Here is a 26666-nt window from a genome sequence, read left to right on the forward strand (position 1 = left end):
ATGTTATGTTGTGTTCAGTACAGGATTGAAAATAATATACAGTAGGATTTTGGTGGCCAGTTTTAAAACACAAGAACATAAGAACATTAAAAAAGTCTGGGAATAGGAAAAAGCCATTCCTATTAATAAGATTTACAATAAATAGCTCCTAAAGTGTTAAATGTTAAATAGCAGTAAAAGTAGGATTACTGATTCTCATCAACTATGGAATAGTAAACATGAAGAGGATATAGAAACCCATTCATACATTTTTTTTTAAAAATAAAACTGAAATCAAAGTCATTGTATTCACCGTCAAAAGTGGATTCAACCAAAGTGTATAGATTTTTTTTCTTTTTTTGGATTCCCCCGAACAACTTTATTCACAGCATAGAAAGTAAAAAAAAGAACAGTGAAAAGGTAAACGTGAGGATAACTTTATAAAAAAATCAAGGTTATCGTGATACGGATGAATTCTTGAACGCTATTGCTATATATCACAAGTACTGTGAGAAACATGAACATGTACTTATATGGGTGTTCAGTTTAAAATAAACCACCCATATTGCAATTCTCGTGCAAAAACAATTAATCATAAAATCGTCATTAACTACAGAAAATAAACACTATAGTAATACTTGTATATTTGGGTACCTTGAAAAACATTAAATCCGAGATTCTAATGTCAAACTATTAGGAAATCACTAGACAAACACTTTGATATAAAGTCTTTATCAGTGTCTTCAAAAAACTGCTTGTTTAAACTTTGTCTGTGTGACTAAAGTTTCTTAATAGTTTTACTGTTTATTCAGGAATGTAAAAGTAATTTATGCTGCATTAATTGGAAGTCTCAGAAAATCTGACTTGAGCCAGGGGTCTGGAGGCATGTTTATTTAGGTCAGATGTCATAACCTTTAACTCTATCACCTTATTTTGCTTTATGCGTGGCCAATTAGAGAAAGACTTTTCATTGTTCAGGAAAAACAGCTCAAACTAATTGCATTCAAGGGGGAAATGTTTTCTAAATTAATTTAACTGTAAACTTCTATGCAAATTAGTGTTAATTAGACTTTACGATGAACAATTTTTGTAAATAAATAAAACATATAAGTGTTAGCAAACATCCAGTGATATATTTATTTATTTATTTATTCAGGATTAGTCCACTGAAGGTGCAAGGATCTTGTCACAGGGACATCCTGAAAGCAGCAGAACAATGTGTTACAGCAAACATAAGGCAAGTACAAAACATAAGGCAAGTGAATTACAATTTAAAAGAATATTCCCGTCTCTAGAAGGCCATTCTAAAAGCATATCTCATTGCCCTACTCTACTGGACATGTAGTTGTAAATAAAAAGAGGTTTTAAATTAAACAAAAATGTCCTATAACAAAAAATAAATAAAATAAAATAAAATAAATATCTGTATGATGTTCCTTTCTGTTTGTTCTGAATAACTATTAGGATTATTAGGACTAATCAGAGATTATAATCTTATTAATTTAATATTATTGCTTGTTAAGTTGTTGTTGCTTGTTCGGTTGTTGTTACTGAAAGAAACTTGTCTTTGTTGTTTCGGTTTTGCTAACTGACAATATTTAATACACAGCCCTAAAAAATACAATTATTTCAACCCTGAAAAATGTAACCCTTCCTGACATTATTTTCACAGGCTGAAATACTCTCACATGCACTGTTAGGGGGTTGCTTTACTTATTTGTGGTTCACAAAATGCAGGTTTTAAATGATCTAAACAGCGGTCTGGCTGTATTAAGATCCCTCTCGGTTAATTGAAGAACATTATTTTTTAAATTGAAAAAGTGGAGCTTTTGTGTATATAGGGAAACAGCGAGATTTTAATATAGATATATCATCTAATAGATATATATATATATATATATATATATATATATATATATATATATATATATTCTGTTAAATCTAAATTGACTACTATTATTACTCCTACAGCAAAGAATGACAAATATTTGAGTATGAGAATGATTGTTGTCTGCAATGGGAATGACATGACAAAAGTTCATGAATTACCAATGATGCACTATCACCATGTTCTGAAACATTAATAATCGCCTATAACTTATATTTATGGGCAGCACAAAATGTTAAGGTGTCAGTTAAGGTGTCTCCATTCGGCCTATCTTGCTCGTTTGATTGTTGGTAGTTTATTGAACCCAGAACTTCATCAAGCAGCTTGAAGGATTCAAGGGTGTCATCTTCAACAACATTAGAGTATAATAGTGTATATTAGAGTATAACAGTGTTATTAATGATGTTATTAGCTTAAGTTTTGTTTTACAACTTGCAAATAAGTTTGTAACACCACTCCTCTGAACTGCTGGGTGAACTGAGCGTTAAGTCCCAACGCGGAGTGATCCTAGAGTATCTGAGGCGGTGCTGTGATTACCAGCAGCGAGGCGGCGGGATCAGGAGAAGCAGAGTGTGTGTGAGGGCGAGAGAAAGAGAGAGAGAGCGAGCGACCGAGCGAGCGAGAGAGAGAGAGAGAGAGAGAGAGAGAGAGAGAGAGAGAGAGAGAGACCGAAGGGAGGAGTCATGGAAAGGAGAGCAGCTGGAGCTACACTCGTTTCTTCATCTTAACCAAATTTACACCAAATACAGTAACACGCAAACCAGAAAATCTATATATACTTATTTCTGTCACTGTCCCAACTGTAATGCTAGCGTCATGCTAGCACTGTGACTAAATCAGTGAAGTTTGAAGTTTAGGTGAAGGAGGAAGAAAAAGTTTTGTTGTTGAGCGCTTTTGGTTAGTTTTTGAAGTGGAGTCTGGGGAGAGAGCAACATTTTTGACTCCGCGAAAACATCTGCAATCAAACAAAAACGAAATAACTTTAAACAACAACCAAAAAGAAGCAGAAAAATGGTCTGGTAGAGGTGAACGTTCAAACACGTAAGTAGGAGATGAAACTGTAAAGTTACTAGGATGATGGCTTTTGTACATCGTTCGAGAACAGCATGGTTGTGGCAGTTTATTAAAGTTTAAAAAAAAATGAACGTTTGTTGCAGTCAGTCAGAGGTATCAAATTACACATTAATGAAACTCTGCAGAATATGCAAAAAAAGTGCAGGGATTGATAGCCAGGAGGCAAGATGAAACTGAACTGGAAGCATGCCTACATAGATTTATTACCTGAATGGTGTGTATTATTTATATTCCAAGAATTACGCCTTCTTTCTATATTTATTTATTAAAAAAAAAAAAAAAAAAAACGAAAAGAAAAGAAAAAAACATCGATCTGTTCCAAAAAGTCTTTTAAACATTTAAAACATTTTAACATGCAAGCATTATAACATTTTGACATTTTATTGGGATTCTATGTGGTTTCCATATGAGATGGTTTTGATCTGAAGTTGAGCTGCGATGTAACACAGTTTCAGTTTCTTTAACTTTTGATACAGGTGTTTTAGCATCACTCCTATTATAGCATATATTCGTCAGGGTTCCTTCCAGTCTTGTTGAGAAGTGGTTTGAAAGTTTGCGATGTTATCAGATGCATGCTCCTACATTTTTAACGGCGCGCGCGCGCATAAGATGCTTGTGGGTATGCTTTTAATTTTCACTTGGGATGTATGTGTTCAGCTCCTTTCATCCTTCACCTTTACAGAGTCCCTCAACTTTCTCCAAGTTGGTTCTGTTATTATCGATTAGCTTTCCATATGGTACCTTGGAAGCAATTGATCCCTTGCCATGTTGATTGATATATCGCACAGGTTAAATGAATAATTAACACGCTAGAATTATTTGTGTTTTTATAGTATACGCCACATCAATTTACAGCTACATTGTTAGTCAAAGCAGAGGTGTTTTAAATAATTTACCACATAGTGCCAAGTTTCATCCAACTAAACGTAGAATGCACTATATGCATCTTTAAAACGTTTTTTTTTTTAAATTAGGACTAAATAAACTGCACATCGTGATTTCATTTAAGTTTGTTTTCATAATGATTGTAGGGGTTGTTTTATAAACAGCTCTGGGTATGTTTTTACAGTTGCCAGATCATTTTGATGACTGGTGGACCCTGCCCGTCTCAGTTTTTATTAAGAAACTAAATTGCAGGTTGCGATGCTAAACACAGAATCAAAACAACGACATCATTAAGCCATCCTTCAAATAACTAACAAACAAGGTCAGAGTTTAAAAATATTTCAGTTCCGTTTTCCCAACTTGACGATAAGTGAATGGAAGGTTGCGCCTTTACTAGAAAAGTACTTTTAGTTAAAGTACAAATATGTGTACAATTTTGAAAAAGTTCACGGATTGTGTTCCTTAGTTAATTTGTAAAATGCCGTTATTTTGCTTAAAATAATTTAAATTCATAGTAATGTTATTGTTTCTACAATTTTCCCGTCAACACTGTTGTTTTGTATACAGTGTGTCAGTTTTAAATTTCATTATTTTACTATCATAACTCTTGGTGAGTGGCATTCCTTTTTTTCTTAATGTGTCAAAACACAACAAAAACCCTAAAGTAGGAATCTGTTCCCCCAAGTCGGTCCAGCAGTCCTCCGCACTATTTTACTTTACAGACACATTCATCTTGCGCACTTCAGTTTCTAAAGCCACGACTTGTACGAATACATGTTATATAAACGTGCACCCTGCTTAGATGTTATTTTTCAGAACTCGCCATATCCTATTTATTCTGTATACTTTTCTTCAAGACAGTTAGTGCAACCACCATCTTTTTTTTTAAGCCATCACGTTTTAACCCGAAAATATTTTTTATATGTCTGATATTTTTATTTTAAATTTGTATTTCGTCAACCATTTTTAAAATAAATTGAATATAAAGAAAAATTAGTTCTTTACAGTTTTTGATGCTATACGTGAGTTTTATTTATTTATTTATTTTTACAATTTTTATTTTAATGAGACGTTCTATTAATTTCTGATATTAAATAGTTAAATTAGTTTAAAAGTAAACAACACAGAACTATATTCAAAAAATATGTTGATTGACAGAGAATAATTAAAGACTTATAATTATTAGATATCAAAATTTGTTGATTCTATATATGAATATATATATATATTTGTATATAAGTTTTAAACTAAACACTATCATATAATATATACTTTATATTATAAATCATAATGACTTTAAACTAATTTGTCTTATTGAACATGTAGCCTTTAAGTCCTTGATGTGAAACAAATGTTAGAGTTTCTTCATGGAACTCAGGAATGTGTTTTGCCAATTTGTCTTACAAATGTTTAGCAGACATATTCATATGATGAAGTTTTGAATATATTTGTATGAGTGAAATATTATGGGTGGCTTCATAGTTGCATAAAATGATAAATGAGAAACAGCCACTTATTTTTTTTTTTTTGCCTCTATTCTTTTTTAGTTTAATATTAATTGTTTATATAAATATATGTCCACATTAAAAAAAAAATGAACTGATATCTTTAAAAAAAAGTAGCTTAAAACTTGAATAGTAAATTATACCAGAGGTGTGTGGGTTTTTTTTCTATCGTTTCAAATACTGCATGATAAAAACCAAAACATGATTGTAGCATTAGACTATCAATAACTACCTACCATCTTCATTAACATTGTACAATATCTCTGTCATTTCATGTGTATGTGGAATAACACACCTTTAAAGTAAGTCAATGATTGCTTCAGGACTGAAATATTCAGAACACTTGTGTACCAAGTAGGGAGAGTGAATTGATGGGTCCTTCTATCCTCAGGAAAAGCTCTCTAATGGAATGTTAATGCATTTAGACTACAGTAGATTATCTTAAAAGTCAGCCTTTTCTTCTTTAAGGAGTTGTTGTAAATCCCTGGCCAAAGGATACTTTGAATGAGGTGTTTTAGCTGACAACTGTAGTCTGCAGAGAGCTCACCTTTTTTTGTTGATATTTTCAAGGATATTGGGTCTACTATTCATTCACAGAAAAGGAGCAGCTGCATGAGGACCAAGAGAAGGTATACTAAATGTAATCTTTCAGTTAGAATAAATACTTATTCTGTCTCGAGATTTCATGTGGTAACTGAAGCCATTGTTGCACATCTTTCTTGGTACTCTGTGGTCATGTATATCAATCATACAACAGTGTTAGACCTTATCTAAATAAAAGCAGCAAAAGACTACATGCAGCTGCTGTAGGTTATATTTATATAGAGTGTCTGTACCCAAAGGAGTGTATATAACATCTTGAATTTATTTTTTGTTTACACTAGTGCTGTATTATTTTGAACATTTTGGTTGCACAAAAATTAGTCAAGTTTTGCAGAGGTGTAACGTTTGCCATAATTTACCACAGGAAACAGTTATAAAGTGTATAATAATGGGTTAGCACAATCAAGTCCATCATTTTTTTCGGTCGTTTTTATTTCATAGTTCTCTAAAATAGAGCTGTAATCTATGAAGGACTTAAAATTAAATTTTACACTTTGATGATTTTTAACTTTGATATATTGACAGCAAAAAAACGGAGCTCCACATCTTTCATGAAAGTTCAGCAGTAGCACCAAGCAGCAGTCAAGTGTCTGAGCACATTTGTGTTTAACTGTAGAAGAGAAACATGTCTGTGGGCACCATGGCTTCTTATCAATCCCCTAATCCCAGATCCCAGCAAAACCTGGAGGGCATACCTCAGATCTTGCTGAAATCGCTGTAGACTCTCTCTCTTTCTGCTTTCAGATTAAATATGCTATGTGTTCCTGGCTCCAGTAACATTTTTACAAGCTCACTGGGCTTCCTGTTGTAAGACCCCCTTCTGCAATTTTAGTAGCTGCTAAAGGCAACTTTTCACTGGTTGTCTGGAATAACTGGCCCACATGAGCTCTGGGGGTCGGTGCAGTGAAGCAGCCAATCCACTAATGTTAATTGTAGAACTGCTGTTTTATTTCTTTGATTCAAACCATCTGAAACAAAGTGGGCCACCAAAAAAACTTTTTGAATCTGAACAGGAGGAAAAAAAGAATGGCAATATCTGTATTTCTTTTAAAGTGTCAGGCAGGAGAGAGCTGGTCTTTCGTTCTAGTCATCAGCTTTTGTACCCTATAGTACATAATTCAACAGCAGTTCAAAGGGAGGAACTATATACTCTATAGCATTATTTAATGCCTTTACATTATTTTGCAAATTTTGCTAGTTGGTTGTTATAAACCATTGTGATTTGTAGCACAATGGGGGTGAGATTGATGATCGATCATTATTTATAGATTGTCCTAGAATAATATAATGCAGTGTTTAGAAATGTCAGTGATCTAATATGGTCATTAAACACACTTTCTTTTAGTCATTTGCAGTAGCTGATTTCTCACTATGTAAAGGTGACCATATGCTTTCATCTTTAGTTTTTGGTCCTAAAAAATGTATTTTCTTTTTTATGTTTGAAAAACAGGGCAAGATTATTTAGCATGAGAAAGATAATGGCCTTCCTTGAAAGAAAATAATACCTGAGACTTTGCTTTTCCGGAGTAACTTTAGGCACAGGTCTGACAGATCTTCTCAGCAATGTCATTTAAAGTCAAATCTGACTTTGTAAATGCAAAGTGCCCATTAAGATACTACGTGGGGTGACTGTATGTTTTAACAATACTTAGCAGGGAGTCTGTGGAGCGAATTGTTATCCCTCTGTGATACAAAGCCTCAGTTAAAGGAACCCAACTGTTAAAGAAAGTGGCCGTCCTTAAGAGTTAGCTTAAAGCATGTCTTATGCTGGCTTCTTGCGGGGACTATATAAACCTCATAAGCAAGTTGTAATTAGACATAGCAAAATAGCAATATCACTGGCCAGTAGCATATGTCATGCAATTCCTGAGAGAACTTGAGCAAATTTTGTGCTTAAAGGTTACTCAATGAATGGAATTGTGAAAGATCATTTGTCAAGGTGCTGCATGGTTTCTGTTAGTTTCCAAGCTCCAAACTCATTGTCTGCAAGACCTGGCCATTAGTCATCAGTGTATTAGTGCTGCCTTCAGGCTGCAATGCCCAGTACTTCTTCACACCATTACAGCTCTGAAAGTGTTTGTACTTGGCCTGACTTGTAGAATTACTATTCTTATTTCCGCTTGGCTGGTTTAGAGGTAAGTCTCCTCCCTACCTTCTAGCTCATTGTAAGCTCCGGATTCTGTTGAAAATTCCTTTCTGATGGGATTTAGAAGGATTTTTTGTGTACACTGTGCTGGTGTCTTATTATGGTTTTGAAATGGTATGCACTATACATACACATTGTACCTAAGACAAGCTTTGTTTCCTGTGTGTGTCATATAAAACTGGCAAGCCTTTTGAAATCTTAATGCAATGGCCGTCAAGAAAAAAAAAACAAAAAAAAACATAATTTTACATTTTGTATTGATGCAAGTGCAGAAAAACCCAGCTGACTCACAAATCCCCAGTTAAATATTGGTATGGGAAATCTTCAGAAAGCTGTTGGCTTTCAGAATTATTTATAAACTGTGGGTTTGTGGTTTTTAAATTCCTGTCTATTTTGATTATGTTAGTTTACCTGTACAGTTCTATGATGTGCAAGCTGGCTCGTAACAAAAGAGATGCTGGATCCCTGAGTGTATTCTGCCCCACTGTGGAGCAGAATGACCTCTCCAGCTGAGAAACATAGTTTAGCTGTGCATGCCCTTAGAACCATTATAGTTGCTGCCCTCTTTGTTCTGGAAGTTAACACTAATTGCAGTAAGACCTGTTTAAAAGCCAGAGTATTTTTTAAAACAAACTGTTCAGGACATGTGTTACCATTCTCCCACTTTCTAAACCAATCCCTCATAAACTCAGTACACTTCTTGATATTTGGAATAGTTAATGCATTTTGGTCATCTTACTAGCCTATGTATTTTTAGTGTTTTTAATGTTGTTGTCTTATTGCCCAGCGTATTTGTATTTTTTATAATGGGTGTTTGCATTCAGAATCGAATTAACACACCTCACTAGGTTCTCCATAGTATATTGCTTTTGTTGTGAGGACTACACTAGATTGTTCAGCTGTGTTTTTTAGTGAATGTTGTCTCTAAGCCACGTGGGTTATTATTTGGTTTGGCATGGGTTTAGAAAGGTCATAGTCTGTGCTTCTACTTGTGTCCACTGACAAGACATTGACAAGTCATTGACAGAAAGTATACTTCCTAAGTGAAGCAATGTGCCAAGTGAAACTATAATTTTTCTCAAATTTCAAAACAGTTTGCAGAACAGTAGAGGAAGTTATGCTGTTTCCCATATTATGATGTTAATGTATTTTTTTATTTACATTTTCTACTGCAATTTTAGTAGGTCCTTGCGAAAATGTTACAATGCCTTAATTGCATTATGTAATCTAAACTTTCTAAAACTTATTGAAATCGATTAAAACATCAGTTATCATGCTTAGATTTATTTATTTATTTTTTTTGAGTAGGCTACTTTTTAAAGATACTGATAAGGTGATACTAATTTCTAAGAAACTTAAGTAGACAAATGAATCAGCAAATAATGTCTTAAAAACAAATATACATCACCTAAAATCACACGCAGAAAATGACCTGCTGTAGTCCTAATAGAATGAAAATTATACAGAGCTCAGATGTATACGTTTGATTTTTAAAAATAAAAAATAAAAGAAAGCTTTACAGAAACAACAGGAATTGCAGATTTACCAGAATATTCAGCAGTTGCATTCAGATCAATTTTCTCTCCGACTTTGCCCAATACAATCCTACTGTGCCTTATTAGACCACAACTGCACAGCATCTTGTTCATTATTGCTTAATTTGATCACTATTATACCACAGGCCATATGGCTTTATCCGCGACCGCAGTGCTACCTAAAATTGGCAGTTTTTTTTTTAAACTGTAGATGAAGTTGTAGTTAAAAAAACAGACATCAAGAAAAGTCTTAGAATGCACATAAAGGCAGTCTAAGCAGAAGTGTAACAAAGGACATCTTGAAGAGTGAAGTGTTGTTACGCAAAACACCAAAATAAATCACAGACTCTTCAGGGTTTTTAAATGGAGCTCTATTTTTTTTAAGTGTGGTGTTGTATTGTAATTCTGAATGGTGGATACCTGCCATTGCAGTGATACACTGAGGTAAAAGAAAGTGTACTGTTACCGTAGTTATGCCTGTCACATAAACATTAGGTGCAGAGGTTTGGCAGCGTCTAACAAAATCTTTCACATTTTCTGAGTTTGAATGAAGAGGTAATGCTGAATCTGTTTTCAGGAAATTATGTATAGGTCAAATGGGAGAAATGTATATTTGCGCCAATATGCACTGGTAGTTATTAGCATTAGTGTTTTGTTATTTTTCACAGCCAGGACATGTCAACCATAACATTTTCATTGTAAGGAGTATACTTTACCAGATTGCTTTAACATTAGTCTGTTTATCCAGCAAGCACAGAAGTGAAAATGATATAGATTGTAAATATGGCTGAGAAAGGGGTAAAACTGTTTTGGCTGTTACCACTGCGCAAATTAAATGAGTTTCTAGTGGTGGGGAAGAATTTTCATTCAATTCCAAGCAGCTGGTAGCATAATAGTATTAAATCCTCTCTTAGTAGTGATAGTTATTAAAATGAGATTTGTGTAAATGTGAATAATTTACCTGATAATAGAAAATACTGAAGGCCGTTTCTGTTAAATAGTAAAATCAGTCCGAGCGAGCCAGTGAGCTTTATTTAAACGATCTAAATCAGTGGTGCACAACTCAGGTCATAGAGGGCCGGTGTCCCTCCTGGTTTTTGTTCTAACCATACCCTATTAAGCGGGCCAGTATTTCACCCCTGTGGGTGTAAAGTCTGGATCATTAAAAATACTCCTGAGTTGGTATGAATTAGAGGGATTAAATTCACAAACATGTCAAGACATTACAATTTTGTTTTTACTTAGAAAAAAGACATTTAAACAGATACAGTTCTTTTTGAAATATCTCATGTAATTTCAGAGAGTTTGTAGTTAATAACCAGGCCAGGTATAAGTGATGTTTTACTTAAATTTGTATGTAAAATGCCTATAAGAAAAAAAGTAGAATCTGCAGTGGTGGAATGGGAAGCTGTTCCATTCCTAACTGTACCAGTGCTTAGCTCGTTCTTGTGGGTTCACCTGCGCTGAACAGGAATCTACATATCGCATTGCTGTCAGTTAACACATGATTACATATGCACATGTTATTTTGCTGGAAGTATCTACTTCACCAGTACATGCTGTAGACATGCAAGACGATAAACTACCTGTGTCTCATTACTATTTTAACAGATGTAGGTGTTTAATGGTTCCGTTTTTTCTGTCGCTGCCAGAAGCATCCCAGTGGAAGCAGGTTGTCTCCTTGGAGTAAACGATGATGCCAAGTTGAGATTTAGCTGTGTCTGTATGAATTGGTGCACTTATTATCCTTGTTACTACAGTGGCAACAGATGTCCTTATGTTTGTCAATTAACTTGAGGCATAGATAGTAGAATTGAATTAATGCTTCTTTGTTTGTTTAAATGAACTTCAGTTCTAATGGTTGAATATGTATGCACTGTGTATAAAACAATAAGACATACTGAATGCCAGAATTGTAGGTAAATAAAGGTATTTTGCCATACATTTACATATAAATAAACAACAAGTTCTGGTGAAATGTGTATTCCTGCCTGTGTTTCCCTAAAATTTCTGATTCATTGATGTATGATTTATATTTACATGGTAGTACTCAGATGTGTTTTTTAATTAACCATTCCCATAACGGTGGCTTGTTTGAGTTTGTAAACCTGCCACACCTACTAATGCTAATATCATGTAATGTTATTTGCATTTGGACACAAGTTGTGTCACTTCCTCCACCTCAGCGACTGATGCAAAACAGATTCTCTCAGTGCAAAGTCAGATCTTGTACTGTCTGAGCCCCTGTTCAGTCCATGATTAAATCATTCTTCTGCCAATGGAAACGAACATGACAGATTTCAAAAGGCCTTCAAGTAGAAAACAAGTGGAAACAAGGCAAATGGAAGCTGGGCATAACACTTGGAGATATTAGTGCTGGGATGAATGTGGAATTTTCATGTTTGGATATCCGTTCAAGACTCAGACAAGTTTTTGACTATTCATTTACTTGCAAAACTTTAAAGCCATTACAGTATATGTAACATTGTATAAATTAGAAAAATATCCCAGAACTAAGGAAATGTAAAGGCCTAATTCACCTTAGTTAAAGGACCACAAAACAAATGATGTAATTTCTGGCAGATTTTTATTTATTTTGTTTGCCTTTGAATATAAGTTAAAAAAAAATCTGTTCAGATATTTGCCCTAGCACTAAGAGATTCTGGCTTGAGGTAGTGACTTCATGGTTACATGCCATTGACCTCTGACCCAGTGTGGCTACCGTATTGAGATCATGTGACTTTGTGAATTTACATCTGCATTGAGACAGTACGCTCTGAGTTATTTTCCTTGTGTTTGGTACACAGCTGCATTCTTTGATTTCCTTACTCCAGTCCCATTTTACTGATGCATTGATTGAACCTCTGGCCATATCAGTGATACAGGCCACATACTTTGACTTATGGATTTTATAGTTGGTACACAGTTGTATTGTATGATTCTTTCAATAAAGTTCTATGATAGAAATTAACCTTTTCACTGCCACATTCTTTTTAACATCTGGATATCACTGATACAGTTCTTTATCTCATTTCCATATTACTTCATGATTACAGTCATTCAATCTGATAATGACATGCCCTTCTGATTATGCTACCAGTGATGCTTTGTTTTTGTGCACAAAAACTCCCATTTCTAGTTTATTACATACATTCTGAATGATATAGGGGGAAAAAAAATATTTGCAATTAAATCAGTTTGCCAGGAGAGCATGATCTTAAAAAGTAGACTGCCACAGACATATTCAAAAATAATAATTTTAACAAGACAGGTCATCTTATGAAGTCTGACCGGATGAACTCTAATGAGATATTTAGCTGGCAGCAGTATAGACCACTTGAAAGAGTTTGCCAAGTGTAGCTCCTTGCTAACAAGCAGGATGCTTTTGTGCATTACCTATGTAAGGCTACTGAAGTCCATCATTATGGACATGACCATTATCTTTGGAATTCATGACATCTGGGATTTGCAAAGGGAATATATCACTTTTGTTTACAACATGAAGGTTTTACAATTTTTTCTTTCGATCCATAAATTTATGTCATGTGCTCACTGCAGTGTGTCGTAAAGTACGCTGTCCAGTTATTATTGCGAATGTACATAAAAGAACCTTACATATGTTGTAATGTTTTTTGTCGTGTGTATAAAACATTCAGATGTGTTTTTTTTCTTTAGTTTTAGCCACCTCAGACAGCTATTTAAATTTTAAACAAACAGAGGCCTTCCTTTGTTTAAAGAAGATTGGAGAGCTGGTTCTGCTTTCTGATGTTTCGTTTGTAGTGCCTTCCTACACTGTTGTTAAAAGGATATCATGTTAGCTTCAATACCGGGGAATAGTTTTTATAGCTTCTTCTTCTTCACTGTAGCTGTACAGGATTAAAATAAGATTTTTCTAGTCTGATTAATCTCTGTTCTTGTTTTTTTTTTTATCTAGGCAAGAACTGCTAATTAGGGAATTGATAAGCCTGCAATAATTCTGTTTAGAAATCTCAGAGAGTCTTTAAATAAATGTTATACTTAAGGGAGGCATCACTTACACTTGATAAATAGGTCTGTGTGAAAGTAGAATAATTTCTCACTTAGGGTCCTAATGGGGCTGATAAGAGTGCTGTTTTGCCTAGCTGATTGCCTTTTTGTTTGCTATTCCACATGCTTGTTGCCCGTAGCCATTTAACTTATCAGAGGCAGATTTAGCTATCATTAATCAATCTTCCCTGTGAGTTTAAAAAGTTCATTTAAATGACAAAATTGCAAACTGTTCAAAGAGGGACCAAAAGTGTGGCTGTAGGTACCTTGTCCAGCACAAGTTCAGTCTGTTGCATTGGTAAAACATGTTGGCACAACAGGCATTAACCATTAACCACTTATTGACAACAACCTACAGTATGAGCGGGTTACAAGCTACTGGTTGTGCAATAAGACACCCTGTAAGAAATGACTTGTGGTGATTCATGTAGCTATAAACAATAGTTATTTCAAAGAGGTTTTAATTGTAATATAGATAGCAGCTTTAGTGTTGACATAATTGCATGTCTGCAGTGTGATTTTCATTCTTTTGTATGCACACAAGTGTTCTACACATATAGGACCCCATTTGTGAAACTAAGAGTTGTTTTAAGGATTGTTTTGGTAAGGACTCTTCTTTTAAATCCCCTTTTAATTATTTAAATCAAGTTTGTAGTTCACAAAACCCTTTTAACGTCCCCACGTTCCATACTTGCACAATTCACTGATTTAAAAAAAAAAAAAATGCTGTTGTTTTGTCTTTTTTTTTTTAAGTTTACCTCCCTGAAATGTGTGAAAGATATTTTTGTTTTGTGAGTACAAGCTCTGGATTGTTTTAATACACTTGGCCAAGGGTGGAAACTAGAATCAAGGTGATATTCTGCAGTGTAAGGTATTTTTTGTTTTATACTAGACAACCTTTATATTTATCCAGAGCACTTATCAAGCACATAGTTTTGAAAGCAGCGTTGTTTGAAAACTAGAAGTAAGTTTGCCATAAGGGGAGTGTCATTTTCAAACCCATCCATTTTGACAGGTAAGAGGACTGCAGCCACTGGTAGATCAATAACGGCCAGTTGTAGAACAATGGTCTAGAGACCAGAGTTACTTAAATAGCTACACATGAAATTAATTGAGACCCCCCCCCCCACCGACAACAGCAGATGCTTGGTTCAGCATCCCTAATGCATTAAGAGTGTCTACAAAGCAGATTTCTAAGAGGCAACGGAAGGTATGCAATACCAGGACTGTTACAATGCGGTGAACTGTTTGTTGATTGATACCACAGTAATGAAAAGTCAATTCTGTTGCCGTTGCCAGTGATGCTGTGGTATGCTGTGGTTTCTTCAGGGAAACACACTGGTATACCAATGGTATTTTTCTAACATAGGTTTCTGTATAAATGTTTACACAGGTAAATTTGCATGTTTACCCTGCTTATGTCATGGTGTACCTTGCTTACATGTGCTTTACCATACGTTCACAGGGATTCGGCTATGATTTACCACACTCTGCTGCAGATTTGCTGTGGTGTACAGCAGTCAACTGTTAGTTCATCAGACTTGATCACGCTGATGAAGCTTTAATGTAAAAATTGGGTTAAAACAGAGAACTCTCAGAAGCCTTCCTCTTTATCCCTTAATCTGTTTAATATAGTCTTGTTTGAATTGCAGGCTGAACAAGTGTGGTTTTTGCTATTGAATTCCAAAACCAAACACACACTTGGTGTGGCAGAAGGAAATAAGCTGTTCCAAATGTAAGTTCGACTTGTTATGTGAAACTGATCATTGAAATGCAGAAATAAGACTGTGGTGCCTTCTGTTGAAACATGGCTCTTACAGCATTAGATAAATGTTCTAGTCCAGATTGGTTGAATAGGTTAAATACATTGTGTAATGAAGATAAAACCTCTGCACGTGTATTTAGTTAAACCAAAAGAAGTCCTGCAGATATCTGAACCAACAGAAGATCATTAAAGAAAAATATCCAAATCTGCATTCAGATGTTAAATGTGAAATGCAGAGACTTAACAACATGAAAGATGTATTCATGTGTTATTTTAGCTTTGCTGTTATCTGTGTGCTAGCAAGAGCAAATCATTTTGTAAGCATTAAGATTACATCATGTCTGTTTGTTACCCACAAATGTAAGATGCTCTCAACTCATTTTGTCACGAAATTCATTCGGTCCCATAGCAGCTCACTAAAGCATCTTAAGTGGAAAGGTCTGGGACATGGAGTTGCACACAAGGATAATCTTATTAGAAATACTAGAAGCTGCTAACAGCATGATGAAGCCAAAATGCAGAGTTGCCCTTGAAAAAGATAAAGAAGGATTTTCCTCTCTGTTTAAAAATTATTTGAATTCAGTAGCTGTCGACTAGGTTGTGTATTAAACAGTTCTGTTGACACCTTTTGGTGTCAGATTATTTTCTACCTCACAAGTCCATCTCACCCACGGTACAGAAGTGTACTCATCTTGATTTCATTATTTTACTTAATGATTTAGGAAATATATTGTAATTGTATTTTATTTAACCTGTATTTAACCAGGCAAGTCCTGTTGATATTAAAATCTCTCAGTGTTGACTAAATATTGTCAACATTTAGATAAGTGAAACTATAAAATAGGTTAGTTAGTGTTTTATTTCTAAATATGTAGACACACAATATCTGTCATTTGGTCTCTTTTTCTAACTGTGTTTTAAGGAATCTAACTGGATCAATATTGAAGAATGTCAGATGGCACAACTAAACTAAAACATATGATTATTTATGTTATTTTTTGTAATGGAGGCCAGTTGTCAAAAAAGGACTTGCAAAAAAACCCACAAAAAACCTAAAAAAAACATTGTCCTCTTCATTGTTATCTGACCACTCTGGCCCTTGTAATGAAATCTGTTGGGAAGTTAAAAATGTGTTAGATATGAAATTCAGAATCTGAGAGTTTGGTTGATGAATAGCACCCACACGGCTAAGAGGAGAGGAGTGTCCCAAATGAATTAGCTCTTTCATACACAGCGTGCGGTTCCAAAAGCTTGCTGAGCCCAATCAATGGTTTTATTAAAAAAAAAAAAAAAAAAAAAAAGAAAAATGAAACACCAAGGGTTTATCACTGCAGGTGAGCAGAAGCCCAGAATTTGCACCTGGGTTTATACTGTTGCTCTGCAATAGAAGGCAGTAAGTACCAGAAGCTTGGGAATGAGCCCCCCCACCCCCCCCAAGCACCTCAGCACAGGTTTTTTAAAGTAAATGTGCTTCTAAGAGACGGAATTTGTTGTTTTATTTTTTAATTCCCAAGATGGGGTGTAAGCAATTTTGATAAGATTGATAAAGAGTCCTTTCTGCTTGAGAAACTCCTGTGATTTCCTGCTCGTTCTCTCTTGCCTCCCCCCACACGGCGGCTGTTCACACTTCACACTGTTTGAGGTTTTATTGTATCCCTGAAGAACACTCCCAGTGGTGTGGATCAAAGTGGCACAGATGAACCCCCGAATACCCAGAGTCATTTCTTAAAAATTAAACATGCTATGTTTGCTTGCACAGTGATCAGAGTGCTCTCGGTGTTGATAACCATCAGTATGAACTTCCCCGCTGCTGATGTAATGATGATGAATGCTGTGACACTGCTGTTCCAGACAGCTCTTCCCAGTGGATGCAATGCATTGGCTAATGAAATGAATACAACTTCAGTCCCGTAGATATATATATATATATATATATATATATATATATATATATATATATATATATATATATATATATATAATAGGAGGGGGGGTGAGATTAAAGAAAGGAAACCGATATGAAAAAATAGTATGTGGCAGCAGAAAAAAAGGAGTAGATCACAGGATAGAAGTGGTGGAAGGATGGGTTTTGTAGAAAGACATGTTATCGTAATTATCCGTCAGTGTAAAGGGACGTCGTTTATTTTCTTGATGTTTTAATACAATGGCATAATAATACAAGCTTGCTTTTGCGGCAAAGCATTAATTTATCCAGGATTTTTTAGAAAACCTTACTTAAGGGAGTCCTAAAGGATTTCACGTGGTCTCTGTTCAGTGCCCATTAAAAAATACTTTCAGAGGGCGTCCTTTCGAAATCAGCCTTTTGACACACCTGTTTTAAAAGTTCAGTACGTCTTGTGTTCTTCGTGTCATTTCAATGACAGTGTTAGCGACACCACACTTTAGCTCAGAGATCAGGGAATCTCCTAATTCTGTTACTTGTTAGTGGCATGTTACAGTGTGCTTTACTAAGAGGAGGTTAGCCCAAGTCTACATTCATGGTTTTAGGAGAAAAGACACACCTGCTGATTGCTGGTTTGAGAAGGATTAAGTTGGAACGGGCCTGGATTTAATTGTGCTCTGTATTTCAGGCCTGTTGGAAAAATACAAAAGAGTTAGCCATGGTTGAATGCTGAGGAACTGTGAACATTTGCTTTGAGAGAGGAATGTTTCTTTTACCTGGATGAACTCAGATGAATGGTGTATAGTGTATAGTATAGGAAGTATAGGAAGGTTGGGTGTAACTGGTGTTTGGTTTTACGATGAGCACTTGCCTCCTGTCCTTCATGGACCTTGCTATATAAACATTTCTGTGTGTGCAGTGCCATGAGTCATTTCTATAGGTTTGTTTCTTACAGTATATCAAGTGTACATTTAGTTGTATATCATTATCATGTGCCACTGACTGAATGACAACAGGCTTCTCTAAATTTGTAGATCCTTATGTGAAAGAGGATAACTTTGATTATTTTATGATTTGCTGCACCAATATTTTTTTTTGTAAATGTTCAGCATGTGTACCCGCTAGCTGAACTTGAACAAATGTTGTAAAGTGTAATATTTTATTGAACAATTAGGGTAGTGATTCAATTGATTAATACTGTTGATTTCATGTGCAAATGATTAAAGGGGATATTTTGTTTGTTTTGTATTGCTTTGTTTGTGCTATGGTATAATTAGGGTGCTTTTACAAGGATTACTTGCAGATGTTGTTATTGTGTTGAAATTCAAGTAGGATGCTCTTCAAAGGGAATAGAAATACTCTACTATTCAAAGCAGATTTATGTTTTGGGGTAAAGAGAGTGAAAAGCATATATTCATCTATATCCTTGCAAAGTTACATCTAAAGTTATCCCCCAAAAAAGATTAAATGATAGTATGTACGGACATTTTACAAACTGGGCCTGTAATTTTTAAAGCTTAGATATGGAGGGGTAATTGTGTTCTTTGTGAATCATGCTGTTTTATCAAATGGAAAGTACACACAATTAAATATTTTAAGGAAGGTCAGTTTCCTATTATTTATTAGATGCTAGTTTTATTTTATTATTATATTTTTTTCAGATGTGGGGTGTGGTTACTGGTTGTTTTAACTGACTTTAACTGACTTATAGGTTATGTTTATTTTAAAAATCAGAAAACCTGGGCAAATTGTATTTGAATTTTGCTGGGAACTTGTAAGGAGTTAACATATCACTGTTTTATCTGTTTTTTTGTTCACCAGTAAATGTTAGATAAAATTGATCGACCCAGCCCAACTATCTGATAAGCTCAACTAGCACAGATTTTACGGGCAAACTCAGGTGACGTTTAAGAAAAGAATCTAGCAGGTTAGTTGAAATTGTTTTCTCTGTTATCCTAGGAGTCAAAGCAAAGACAGTTTAAGTAATGAGAAGCCATCATGGAAGCCCAGTCCCACACCACCACCGCAGCTGAGAAAAATAAAGTTCAAAACTCTGTTGTGAAGGGCTCTACTCGAACAGATGTTAGCGAGAAAGCAGTTGCCTCCAGTACAACTTCCAATGGTGAGTAACTAAAGGGATTTACAAGCAGCCAAAACCAGTCGTCATGTTCTCTCTCTCTCTCTCTCTGTCTCTCTCTGTCCCCTTTATGTGTCCTTTGTTGCCCTCTTATGTGCGAATGCACCTGGATCTTTGTTTTTTGATTTTTATTTAAATTTAAAGAATAGATGAAGTAGAGGGTGGTTACATTTTTAAACTGGTTCTTGCTGTCACATTACAGTATGAACACATCTTTCTTTCTTTTCTTTTCTCAAACTCTATGCAAAATGCTTACTATGTTATAAAAAGTGACACGTAACTGTTGTATCAATTCAGGAATGTATTCAGTTATTCTTTCCACTTTCTGTCTGTCTGTCTGTATGTCTGTGTATTTCTTTCTTTTTTTGTCAGTCGTCAGGTATCTAGTACAAAATAAGTTGTTTTTGGTAGTATGTTTTATTATTTCTTTAATCATTTTACATCTCCTTTTTGTGAGTATCGTGCTTGTTCTCAGTGTTAAATGGGTATGTCTCAGGCACAGTTAAATTAAACTTGCCCATGATGTCACATCACACAGGTTCTCTAGTCCATAGCTCACACATACCCCTTCTTCACTGGCACATCCAACACGTGAGGGCTCGGTATAGTACGGGTACGTGTGGTTCTCCACTGGCTATTTGTCGAGCCGAGCGAGAACCAAACCATGACACTCTGGCCTCACAAGACATCTGAATCTGGCACGGAGCCAAGCCGGGCCAGGGGCGGGTTTAAAGATTTTTGTCATTACATTGCATCAGTCAGTACACCAGAAAGATAAATTACAAACATGGCAGTACAGCAAGTTCAGCTGCTGGAGTTGGGCTGAAGCGAAGCTGAAGTGTCTCATCTCCTGGAGAGAGCCGCAGCCACAGCTCCTCTCACAGCAAAAAAGTAAATACAGTAGGAAAGATAAAAGGCCTAATATTTATTTAGTTATAAAACAAATGTTGAATAAAATGGCTGTGTTATAAAGTGCCAGCGCAGCTTTTCTTCAGTTCAGATACTGTATCACAAGGGAGAGACAGAAACGGAAGTTAGACTGAGAAGATGTTTATAGTTTGAACAACACCGATACTGTATTTACTGTAGAACTATTGTATGAATCACTAGTGTAGGGAATTGGGGGACTTGCTGTAGTATCCGAGGTGCGTTATAATCGAGAGCCTTATAGCGAGGGAGCACTGTATATTTACAAAATATAGCAATACAAGATACAGCTGTACCATTGGTCTGTTAATTTTTGAACACCATTTGTTTGCACATCTTTTGTCAAACTGAGTTAATTAATAACAATAATTAATAACAACTGTCTTTCGTTGCTTGTGATGTCAGTAGCACGGCTCGGTTCTGCAGTGGAAAAACAACCCAGGCTGTCCTTAACCACACCGTGAGGGGTTGGTACGGCTCCGGCACGGCTCGGTTGTACAGTGGAAAAGAGGCAACAGTGACACAACAGCCAAGCTGGTCCCTGCTTTACAAAGCAGCTGTTCAGTTTGCAAAAAACATCAAATGCTTCTTTGAGGGCAGCACAGCACTGGGGACGTCTGCAGTCGTAATTGTGGGGTGATTTGTAAGTTGCCAAAGTGTTGTCATTAGGAGTCCTTACTTGAAGACATCAAAAGCTATCAGTGTGTAGACATGGTTAATGACTTTGTAGGTCATTTTGCACTCCATATATGAGATTTTTATGCTATTACAGGAAGTTAGTCCAAGTGGAGGCTTGGAAATGTGTCTGAACCTCACTAATTTGAGCTTGAAGGTGATTCTCACATGCCATTGTGGCTTGGCAAATTGTTTTATGAAACAGATTTTATTGTGTGAGGGTAGTATAAAAAAATCATACATACATTACAGACTATCTTGCATCTTGTGTTTATTTAGAAGCTGACAAAACCCCAAGTAATGCCAAGGCCCTGGCACGAATGCTACTTGGTAAAATTCCCAAATTGCTTGGAAATGCAGGGGTTTACACACTTTCATAATGTATTTAATATGTATTTATTTAATCACATGTTGCCTGGTTGCTAGAAGCTGGAGGGGGCAGGTTAAAAAATAAAACAAATACCTAATACTATACATTATAGCCAAGTCATTCAGAGCATTTTGTTTAAAGTCCCCCAGCCCCTCTCCCTCCCCCTTTCTGTCATTGCACACTTATTGTCATTGCCTATGCAAAACTAAGATGTGTAGCTGTGCTCAGCAATTTCTATACGTGTGTAGTTTATGGAAGTGTAGTTTAGACAATTTAAATAAGTTTAAAAATTTACAGTGAAAAGAAAGTAAAACAATTTAAACAAGGCTGCTGAAGACAGAAACGTGGAAAGTGACTCACTGAAATGAAAAAAAATAAGCTGATAGTACTGTATATGTTATTTGAGGTTATTTGTGATTTGTTGTATACACAAATAGTACAAATAGGGATTCTCTTGTGTTCGTTAAAGATTTATTTCTATAGGTTTGCTAAGTCTATGGCAAGCTAGGATCCTGATTTTTTCTTTCTTTTAGTTTTGGGTTCCCCTTTCAGCTCTGCAAAACATGCTGAGTTCTTATCAAGTGAAATACAACTCTCCTCCTTTAACCCTTCCCCCACTGCTAGGAACAAAAGGTAATTGTTGCCAGATGCCAGTGATCATGACTGCCACTTCTCAGGAAGTGCCTAAGAAAATATTTTTTACCATGATATAAACCAAACGTATAGCCTAGTCAGAAAGTAACTTGAACCCAAATGAGAAAGCTAACTCAATTAAAGCTAATTAGATAGAGGTCTACAGGCATTCCTTCTAATAGGGTCCTTGTGAAGCGGGACATAAGGCAATGTAGTCAAAACAGAGAGCTTTTAGTAGTATTATTTTTAGGCAGAATATATTATTACTGGAGGTGCTGCATGAGCTAGGAAATTAGTGCAAGATGGTTGCTTTATAAAAGAGAACTTGGCTCTCTAACTTAAGCTCCCGTTGAGAATTGGACAAACCAAGGATTAAAAATGAGAGATGCATTTTGATTTGAGAAAGGGTCCGTTTCTCTTTGTATTCCTGGGGTTGTTGGGGTGGAAGGGAGAGATGTATTTCTTCAGAGTGTCCAGATTGAAGAAAACTGGGGGGGGGGGGGGGGTATCTAAACATTGTTTTTATAGGAGATGTCTCAAGAGCTGACTTGTGGATCATTGTTCTTTGTGCAACCTAATTGCAGACTGCCTTGCTGTTGCTTCGTTGCACCGTCTCTCTTTGCTGAATTAGCTTGCTCTAAGATCCCTTGACTAACACCTCAAGTATTGAATTTGCTGGCTCTGCCCACCTAACTAACACCTTTGTATTGAATATACTGGCCTTAAAATCAGTCTGCTAACAAGTTTTATATTGAATTTACTGTCAGTAATATCCAAGCACTTTGAGAAATCACTTTTACATTTCCCTGCCAGTGGCTTAGGCTACAATAGTGCATTTTCTCATTAACTGCTAGAGACCCATTTACGCTTTCTTTGTTAGCGGTTAAAACAAAGCACTTGTTCGTGAGGCATTCCTAATAGTAATTGGAAACCAAAAGGTTAACACACTAGTCATGTTGCATGCAGTTTGATATATAGGAATTTGATGTAAACATTTGCAAAACAGCTGTTTTAAGAAAACTTACTAGATGCAACAGTAGATTCTATCATATGGAACCTATGATACGATACCCTCTATTAACTGATGAACCTCTGGCACGTGTCATTTACACAGGACAGTACAGATGGAAACTGATCAATGCACATTTTGTCATGTGTGTAAAACATTAAATTCAGCTCTTAGCAGGACAGAGTAGGTTGAGTTGCATATAAATACCAGACCAGAAAACACGAGAGGAGTATTACTGCAGACCCACAGGCACTGCGTTTGGGAGTGTAGTTTCACCTTTTATAGGCTGTCACTGAGTTCACGGAAAACGTAACAGGAAAGCAAAGGATTAATACACTTACTGTACAGTTAAAAAACGTAAACAATATTTTTTCACAACGTTGCCAACCTTCAGAACCAGTTTGTGTTGTGTGCAGCCTTTTTCTTTTTTCTTTCTTTTCTTTACTCCTTTACTTTGGATTAACACACGCTTTAGTTTAAAAAAAAACGCCCTAAACTGTCGGATTATTTTGGGATGGCCGGAGAAATTATGGTAAGAATTGTGTACGACAGAAAATAAGTCATTTGTATTAGTTACGCTATGTTTGGAATGTTTGTCTCCACCTTTAAATCACAGGTTTGAATTATTGTTCCCGCATATTGCTGGGGTTGACCTTTAAGAAGGAGGGATACAGGAAGCGAGAATAAAAGAGAAATGTGAGTGACATTTGTAAGCAAGCCTAAACAGCTGCTCTATACCTTCTGCAGTCTCCTAGTAAAACCTATTGAACCACTTATTGTGTATTGACAATTAAACACAAGCCTTACAACTGTTCTTGGATTGCTGTTTTGTAAATTGCCAAATGCTGTATTACTGCAGTTTTTTTGCAGATTTTTTTTTTTTGGTATAGTCTATATGCAGTACTGTATTTTGGTGTTTTAGATACACTGATGTACCTGACTTTGTTAATTTATAATGCCCCAGCATTAATAAAGCAACTACTATGTTTCAATCAGATGTATGGCAGGTTCTATGGTACTATATTCTACATGTATGAACAGCATTATGCATTTACATCAATTAACATTAAAATCTTCAGGTTACTTTTTTTTTTTTTTTTAAATGTTGAAATGTATTTTATGCTTGGAATCACAATTATAATGTATTTAAAATTACACTGTATAAGTAATTTTGGATAACATTTTGTGTAGAGGGTTTTTATTTGGTGAGGGTGTAGTCATCAGTAGATAACTGAAGAAAAGGTAAATCCTAAAGAAATAAGCTTCAATCAATGACGTATGCATTAGCCAAAATTTTTCTCAATGTTTAAGTAAAAAAATACAAAATAAAAAAATAATAATAAAAGACACCAGTTTTCACTGAACAGTCGTGGACTTCGGTAGAAATTATCAAAATGGATTTTCGAGTTCTCTCTGGATCCGATTGATGCTGTTTTTCCCCCCCTTCTCTCAGTAAGTTATAAAAAGTTGAGTTCCATTGCAATTACTAAGTCTCACGATAGCATTCCCACATGGCTCAGTAAATGGTAGCTTCATCCTGAGTTCTTTCATCTCTTTTCCTGCTCTCCTGGCTTGACAGTTGAAAAGGTCTGACTGTGCCACACAATGGTTTGATTGGTTTCTCTGGGGGAGGCTTTTCCCTGCCTCATCATTCGCCAGGCAGGTGGACCAGAAAGTCTTGATTCTTTTGTTGCCTCTGAAAGTCTACGGTCTTTGACTGAATAAATCCGCCGTCATGGGATAATTTGCTAAAAAAAAAAAAGGAGACTGAAAGATGTGAGAGAAACGCTTCGACTACTTGGGTGCTGAATTAATGACATGCCGGTACAGGAGAATTTGCAACTGAGAAATCACAGGGTGAATGCTAAGGGGGGAAATGATCTTTAGAATGCACAAGTGCAAAGCCTTTTATTTCATATTTGAGGGCAAGTAGGCTATAAAAAATGACGTTACTCAAAAAATTGTATATGTTGTTTACATGGCAACACATTTAAATGAAAAAAAACAAACATTCCGTTCTTTTAGGCAGGCATTTAAATTATTAACTGCAATCTCATATGACAGAAGTAAAGTTCAGTTAACACAGGATGAAAAGTAATTTACAGATAGGATGTCCCCGGCCATCTTTGTGGCTCCCACAGATAAGGTTTCATTTTAAAACGGATAGACGACATTTCCACTTACGGACCCTATTCTGCGACACCTGTGATAACAGCTTGTGGATCCTAATTGAAAATTGGTTTGGAAATGGATTTTCACTTTTCTTCCCCCGTCTCGGCAAATATTGAATAGGACTTGAGCTGCCACGTTGAATCCCAGATTGTGAAAATGGAGCAGAAGGCAGTGATCATCTTTCACAGCTGTGTCAGTGATATGACAGTTTTGTGATCTGTCTTATTAATGAAATCATTGATCACTTGATGGAAGCTGTAATGAACTGCTTCTTTCTGGGACTTCAGTTCTGGAGCCTGATTAGATTCTTTGAAATGAAAAAATTGCAGTCAATGGCCGCATTTTTCTACCTACCCTAATAGGCGAATAATAGCATCTGGAGGAAAACATAAAACTGTGATTTGTGAAGCAAACTTAAGATCAAGTATTTCTAAAAGCATTAGCATGTAAAACACAGCACCTGCTACCCAGGCCGTGTTATAGTTTCTTCTTGAGCATCAATACAATTAGGTACTAAATCTTACAATCACATCTAGGAATTCTGCTACAATGTACAATGCTGGGAAAAAAATTGAACTGCATGTTATCTATTGATTACCAATGAGCTGTACAGCCATGAGAACTGACAAATAACTACTACAAATTGATTAGCAGTACATTCAAAAAGCTGATCTCCGATCCAGTTATTCCTTTTCATTACTTGTATGTAAGTGTCTTTGCATTTGGTGATCTATTTACAAGGTATTCAATAAATGTCAAAAAAAAAGAATTGTGTCTCTTTGCAGAAGATGTGACGTTCAGGGGTTAAGAAAATGATTTACAGTCTAGCATCCAGACTTAAGGTTGATAAGCGGCTATTTACTTGAAATGCTAGGAGTACTCTAGGTCTTGACACTGAAATTCCTGCAAGGTTTTCTATTTTATTAGCTCCTCTGCATAGAGCATTGTCTCTAAGCATGATACTTTTTTGCAGTCAACCTATACTTGCATCACTACAAGTCTTTATTCAAGAAAATACTGACCTTATTCAAAGAACATTTATTAACTTAAAAAAAAAAAGTATTTGTCTAAGAACAGCTTTGATGTTTATGATATAAAATATCTACAAAATGCTACACAAATATATATGTATACATACATGTGAGGTATCCTGAATGTTCATCATTAAAATAAAAAAATGTACAATATCTTTATAATTATAATTTATTTTTAATTTCGGAATAAAACGATTTGCACCACCACTCCACAACCAATGAAAGTGGTTCTTAGATTGAACCTTTAATCCAGTGATGTTTAATGCTAGTTATAATCTCAAATTTGAATACGTTCATAATTTAATTTGAGATGATGAGACGAGTGTCATTGATACAATAACCAAAGGGAGACTCTTTGTAATTCTGTATCTCTTCAAAGGTCTGCCTTGCCTGTGAAACT

At 35.6% G+C, this 26666-nt stretch overlaps 1 protein-coding gene across 2 annotated transcripts in view; it reads left to right on the forward strand.

Moving 5' to 3' along the window:
• The first annotated feature begins 2537 nt into the window (after window positions 1-2537).
• The window catches only part of LOC121314228 (transcriptional activator GLI3-like), a 113604-nt gene continuing 89475 nt past the window's right edge, over window positions 2538-26666 (forward strand). The window contains exons 1-2 of one of the 2 annotated variants that reach the window (XM_041247260.1): window positions 2538-2908; window positions 19269-19431. In XM_041247260.1, coding sequence (XP_041103194.1) covers window positions 19308-19431 — 124 coding nt within the window. In that variant the 5' untranslated portion in view covers window positions 2538-2908; window positions 19269-19307. Of the gene's footprint in view, window positions 2909-19268; window positions 19432-23676; window positions 23757-26666 lie in introns of those variants that run through there. The other variant, XM_041247261.1, reaches the window with a different exon arrangement.

The sequence above is a fragment of the Polyodon spathula genome, chromosome 4 (assembly GCF_017654505.1).
Source record: "Polyodon spathula isolate WHYD16114869_AA chromosome 4, ASM1765450v1, whole genome shotgun sequence".
Lineage (NCBI taxonomy): Eukaryota > Metazoa > Chordata > Actinopteri > Acipenseriformes > Polyodontidae > Polyodon > Polyodon spathula.